Source organism: Helianthus annuus, chromosome 15 (assembly GCF_002127325.2).
Source record: "Helianthus annuus cultivar XRQ/B chromosome 15, HanXRQr2.0-SUNRISE, whole genome shotgun sequence".
Classification (NCBI taxonomy): Eukaryota; Viridiplantae; Streptophyta; class Magnoliopsida; order Asterales; family Asteraceae; genus Helianthus; species Helianthus annuus.
The window spans coordinates 25,254,219-25,261,353 of NC_035447.2; the positions used below are offsets into that span (position 1 = coordinate 25,254,219).

The window sequence follows — 7,135 nt, forward strand, 5'->3', positions numbered from 1 at the left end:
CTATAAGTAAATGTCAGACTTTAAACTAATTATAGAACCTATAATATAACACTACAAATCAATTATAAAACACTATATTTATAAAATATGATAAACGACCTTAAGAAAAAACAACGTCAAACACAAGAAGCCAACAAAAAAATTAAACGTCATTAAAAAAATAGAAATAAAACTCAAAGTTTGCATAATTTAGTAATCAACTACTCTTGCTCTTCATCTTCTAGCTCCTCTTCGTCGTCTCCTTCACCCGCCACATCTTCTAGCTCCTCTTCGTCGTCTCCTTCAAGATCCGCTTCGTTACTTTCTGAGGAGTCGTCGGCATTTTCCCTTGCCGGGTACGAGCAGGTACGTCTATTATGCCCCCGACGTTTGCAATTGCCACATTCGCGACCCTTTTTTTTCTTCGCAGATTGAATAATGGCAATTTCACGATTACTCTTCATTCTGGAAGGTTTGCCCATACCTTTAAATCTAACGGTTTTCGGCATACGAACAGTTACATGTGTTTCTTGCGTGTATCCAGTTATTTCAGCAAACCTATCGCGACGCTCCTAGGGGGAGCGTTTACGACTGCCTGATCAGCGGTCGATTGATACTGGACACCATGGTCCCTAAAAGCGCACAACGCATCAAAGTTATGAACCAACCTGTTAATAAGAGACTCGGCTGACCTTGTTATCTCCCTTACAACACCATTAACTTGCTGGTACCGATCATCACTTTCACTAATCCCCAATATCGCTCCCGGTGCACTATTAGGAACAGCTTCCCTGGTCCACCGTCGCATTATGTACCTTTCAGAGAACTGCCTGATATCAAGAAGCCGCAAAACGCAAAAAATATGCGCACACAGAAGCCCAAACTGTTCATACCTATTGCATGAGCAACTAACGGTCATGTCTAGCTGCCGCATCATAACCTAATACATAAAAACAAAAAAAAATGAGAACAAAAATATATACTCAATCAAAACTATAAGATAAAACACCATGAACAAAGAAAAATTATAAACAAACAATTGTTACATCCTATGGTTACATGAAAAAATGTAGTACACGCTTGAGAAAAGTCCTTCACAGAGAAGTTCACAAAGTTATCCTCTCTATCATCCCATTTTCCAAGAGCACACTTGTGAATGGCTGTCTGAATTTCAAGTTGCGCATCAAAGAAAATTGTCCGTGTGTATATGTTTGCCGCCTGTTGCTCTAAGACAAACTCTTTTGCAAATATTTGGGGGTTCGTGTGCCTAGTATCGTGATCATTCTTCCTGTGCTCGTGTCTTTGGGCTTCAATTGCAGAATCAAAATGCCCCAAGAATTCAACAAGGGTACAATTCGGGTTGCAAAACTGCCCAAAGAAATGGTTCTCGCTCTCCGAACGTGATGAGGTACGCATCAGCCCAGACATGTGTTGATCACGATAGTACGCAGGGATCCATGTATCCCTAATCTGATAAATTGACTGTAACCATTCATGATTCAGCAAATCAAAATCAGCCAATATAACACCCCATTCATTTTCAAACTGTTCTGGCAGTAAGGCATCGGTCCAAACAATATCACACAACCTCTTCTTAAAATCAGTGCTATTGCATAGGTTGGCGCCAACCTAAAAAACAAGGATTCAACAATCAAAAAATTAAATATACAAAAATACATGATAAAAGCTGATAAAACATTATATAAAAGTAAAACAACATCAATAAACAAAAACCGACATATTCATATTTAAAAAAGTACAAAAAAACAAAAAAACAATTCCATTAAAACAAATAACGTCGTAAACCATAATTTTGGTATTTAATAAACCTTGGTAGTGAGTTTCTCCATTATATGCCACATGCAAAGCCTGTGCCTACTTTCAGGCCAAGTATCTTGAATAGCTTTCCTCATCGCTGGGTCTTGATCAGTTACAATCACAGGTGGTGCGCGCCCAAACGCCTGCCGAAATGCGTTGAGCAACCATCTATATGTTTCGGCAGTTTCATCCTCTATAATAGCAGCACCCAAGGTAACATTACGATAGTGATTGTCAACGCCGGTAAAAGGTACAAACATCATATTGTACCTACACAAAAAAAAACGGGAGTGATTACTGATTTGACATTGTAAAATCCATACAAATTTAAAAACATGAAACAACATACATTTTTAAATATTTGCAAATTAAAACACTATTAGTATGAGATAAAAGTTACGAGTCTTTTCATGTATATACCAGAACACTATAAAAACATTATCAAGCTGATAAAACACTATGATATATATCTATTATGGATGTAATGTATCTAGAAATAAAGGAAGGATACAAACTTGTTACGACGATAAGTAGCATCGAACGACACAACATCCCCAAAAATATTAAAATTTCTCTTTGTATCACCATCGGCCCAGAACAACGCACGTAAAACGCCCTCGGCAGTTGTAAGGTATTCCATAGAGAAATTGGGCATAAATTCTTTCTTCCTTCTTAGGCGTTTGATAACCATGTCAGCATCGTACTCAGCTATATACCTATTTAAGTCTCTCTTGAAGTTCTTGAAGTCACCTTTAGTTGCGCCTACCTTAGCGAAACCTCCATAAAGAGTCCTCATAATGTTAAACGCTCTAACTGGACCAACGTTTATGGCACTCAAAGCATTCACGGCTTCTTCCTGTACGTAATTCATAGATCTGTTTTCAGGAAGCAAGTACCTGTCATCTTCAGCAACAAATGAGTGATTATGCGACTCCTCGAAGTAATAAACCACGTAAAGATTATCCGGGGCTATTAACTTAACCCGAATGCACGCTTCACATCCGGTCCTTATAGAAGGAACCCTGCGAGTAATCTTAGACTTCGAGTTAACATTAGAACTACCAGCTTCCTGAGTCGAGTCAATCGCCTTTAAGGGTTTAGTACCCTCTTTTGAGCATACGAACCATTTATTATGTATTACACCCTTTCGAGGCTCATATTGAGTACCCTTCCTAGCTGTGAAACCTCCCGCCTTAGCATATCTTTGGTAAAAACGAAAAGCATTTTCCAGCGAATCAAACGTCATATGCATCTGAGGTTTAATCAAATCATCAACATCTGGAATAAATGTCCTCCTTCCAGAATTTGGGGACACCTGAACATTACCAACGGGCTGGTATGTAGGAATATCTACAACGAAAAAACGACACATAAGTCTTTTATAAAAACATTGATAAGAACATGTTTCTAAATTTGATAAAAACACTATATCAAGAAATAACACTATTTGTACGGAATAAAACAGTATTTGTGTCGGGAAAAACACTATGAAAATAAATTAAGATTCCTGTACATAACATAACACTATACATTGTGGATACAAAACACTATGCATCTGATAAAAAAAAATAATAACTCTGTTAATGATAAAACACTACAACAGGACTAGAACATACAATTAAATGTATAAAACACTATGAATGGGGGTTCAGATGTGTGAATAGAATCTAACACTATTGTGCTTACATATGACACTATAACACACTACAAAAAAACTTACTAAAACAAAGGTAAACAATTCAATGTATAAAACACTATGAACAGAAAATAAGATGTGTGAACAGAATATTGATCATGCATATAACACTACCTATCTAAAAAACTATAAAACAGAAAATTGATCATGCATATACCACTACACTATAAAACACTACGGATCATGCATATAACACTACACAACTAAAAATGTAAAATAATAATAAACAAAACGTGATCAAGAAAATAACACTAAAAGAACAATACCCTATAACAACTAAATGTATAAAACACTACATACACACAAAATCAAAACCATAGTAATGTCCTGTAAAAACGACATACTAAACAAAAAAACGAGGAACAAATAATACTAATAATCGGAACATGCTAACTATTAAGAGATTAAAACACTACGATACACATGAACCTGCATCGCCAGACTCCATTGAAATTGATATAAAACACCAGAATCGAAGAAAGGCGCAGACGTTAATCAACTGTATTGTGTATATCGATTTGATAAGCCTTGTTGTATTTATAATTGATGATGAATGAATGATAAGTATAACACAATCGTATTGTATCTTGCATAAAATTACAAAATTCGTTCAAATCCCTAAACAATCTCATGGACGGTTATTTTTGGATCAGTTATGTTGTAATTCAATTAAATGACAAAAATGTACAATTACAAATCTACCCTTTTGAATTAATTAAGAGGAGGGACACTTGTCATTCCAAGAATATTTCCTACACTTCTTACAAAATATGCACTATATATATATATATGTGTGTGTGTGTGTGTGTGTGTATGTGTGTGTAATAATACACATGTTTAGTACACATACACATGTGCACTACACAAATTTTTTTTTTTTGAAATTTTTTTTATAAAAAAAAAACCTGCGAAAATTATTATGCAAAAAAAAAAAAATTCGGTATGTTTTTTTGGTTTTTTAATTAGTTTTCGAGTTTTCACAATAACTAGTGATTTTCATTTGAACCTTCTTCTATATATATATATATATATATATATATATATATAGGGGGCTGCTAGAATGAAAACCACCCCGACTTGTAAGAACCGCGAGAACTACACCCTACGGAGCGCCGTTCGCCATGATTTTTTTTTTACAAGTAGATGTGTGTATTATAAACACAGCCGTAAAAAATCATGGCGAACGGCGCTCCGTGGGGTGTAGTTTTTTACACCACAAGTTTGGTGTTTTTTAATTTTTTTTCTTTTTTCTTTTTTTTTTCACCAAACTTGTGGTGTAAAAAACTACACCCCATAGAGCGCCGTTCGCCATGATTTTTTACGGCTGTGTTTATAATATACACATCTACTTGTAAAAAAAAAATCAGGGCGAACGGCGCTCCGTGGGGTATAGTTCTCGCGGTTCTTACAACTCGAGGTGGTTTTCATTCTAGCGGCTTCCTATATAGGGGATGGTTCAAATGAAAACCACTTTTATTGTGAAAACTCGAAAACTAACTAAAAAAAGCCTAAAAAACACACAATTTTTTTTTTCAATTTTTTTTTATAAAAATCGCTGGTAATAATACACATATGTAGTACACATACACATGTGCACTACACAAAATTTTTTTTTGAAATTTTTTTATATAAAAAAACCTGCGAAAATTATTATGCAAAAAAAAAAAAATTTTTTGGCTATGTTTTTTTTGGTTTTCTTAGTTAGTTTTCGAGTTTTCACAGTATATATATATATATATATATATATATATATATATATATATATATATATATATATATATATATATATATATATATAGGGGATGGTTAAAATGAAAACCACTTTTATTGTGAAAACTCGAAAACTAACTAAAAAAACCTAAAAAAACCTAAAAAACATACAATTTTTTTTTTATAATTTTTTTTAGAAAAATCGCTACTTTTTATATATGGAAAAAAAATTTCAAAAAAAAAAAAATTTTTTTTTTGGTTGTACTGCACATGTGCACTAATACGGAAAGCCTAAACCACTTAACCCACCCCCACCGACACCCCCCCAAAACCTAAACCCCCCACCCCCCCCCCCCCAAAAAAAAACCCTAAATTCACCCTCCCACCAAAAGCCTAACCCCCCCCCCCCAAAAAAAAAACCTAAACCCCCCCACCCCCACCCTCCCGAAAACCTAAAACTAAACCCTAAACACAAACCCGAAAAAAACCTAACCCCCCACCCCCAAAAACCTAAACCCCCTCCCCCCACACCCAAAAACCTAATCCTAAAACTAAACCTCCAAAAAAACTAACCCTAATAGCTAAACTAGAATCAAAAAGCTAATTTTAAGCATGTAATGCACATTGTAGTACATGTTATATTGCACATGTGCACTACTATAATAATAGTATTGAAACCAAGACGACACCATAAATCTTTTTTTATGTCATAAAAATTATGCTCGAATATACTTGAATGAAAGATAAGAAAATTTGTGATCTTATGGTGCGATTTTTGTTTTAAAATGATAACGTATGGAGAAATGGGGAATGTTTGAAAAGTTATATATTTTTTGTTCCAATTTTACCCCTCCTTCATTAAAAGTCTTCCCCCCTCCTTTTTAGTGGGTTTTAGTTAGTTTTCTAGTTTTTACAATAACTAGTGGTTTTCATTTGAACCTTCCCCTATATATATATAGGGGACCGCTAGAATGAGAACCACCTCGAGTTGTAAGAACCGCGAGAACCACACCGTACGGGTCGAGGTGGACCATTTTTTTTTCAAAAACGTAGATGCATGTATTATAAACGCATTCGTAAAAAAAATTTTTAAAAAATGCCGTGCGTGTAGTTTTTTACACCACAAGTTTGTGGTTTACGAGTTCCGTAAATTACCCGGTTGAGTTGACTAAACCCTGAAAACCCATTAACCACCATTGATTAAGCTTGATGGATGGCTGAGATTCATTTTGGGCCATTAGTGAATTTTGAATCCCTTTGTGACTACTTTTTTTTAATATAAATCATGTACGTAGAGGGCAATATGGGAAAAGTTTAATATAATCTCTTAGAAGAGACAAAACTCTGCATGGGTGTAAGAAGCTTTACATCAATCAGCTGCATCATTACCCCTAATCCTAAAAACCCTACATCAGTCTACAATTTCAAAAACCACAAAAATTACCAGAGACTCACTGACCCTCATAGTCTTCGAAATTTCCTAAAACTCTCTCGTAGTCTTCAACAACCCCTCTCAAATTAACCCCAAAATCACCGGAGAGTCACTCTCTCTCATCATCTTCATCAAACGGATAACTTCAACAACCACCGAAACACTGACTCTCTCTCGTAATCTTCATCGGCTGATCCTGATTCAACAATCATCGAACTCTCACTCTCTCATAATCTTCATCAAACGCCCTCAATATGCAGACAAAAAGAATAAATCGAGTGAAAAAGCTGTTAAGATATTGAACAATCGACGACAATCACCGGAGAATTTCAACGGTCACTGACGGAAAAAAATCAGGCTAAAAACGAGAGGGTTTCAGGTGCGTCGCTTCTTTGTTGACTAAAATCATCAACTTTGTTTTAGCTATTCAGAATTAGGGAGTTTTATAATAGAGATTATAGGGTTTTTTAAGACTTTTGAAAATGCTGGATTGCTTTATA

The 7,135-nt window shown here is 35.1% G+C and overlaps 1 protein-coding gene across 1 annotated transcript; it reads right to left on the minus strand.

Moving 5' to 3' along the window:
• Nucleotides 1-200: 200 nt before the first annotated feature.
• LOC110901167 (protein FAR1-RELATED SEQUENCE 5-like) lies at nucleotides 201-3,941 on the minus strand. The gene is made up of 7 exons (XM_022148012.2): nucleotides 3,923-3,941; nucleotides 2,313-3,147; nucleotides 1,809-2,067; nucleotides 1,039-1,608; nucleotides 873-919; nucleotides 648-809; nucleotides 201-444 (listed from the first exon to the last, which is right to left on the minus strand). Exons 1-7 carry the CDS (start codon nucleotides 3,939-3,941, stop codon nucleotides 201-203), a joined length of 2,136 nt encoding a protein of 711 aa, XP_022003704.2.
• Nucleotides 3,942-7,135: the final 3,194 nt, after the last annotated feature.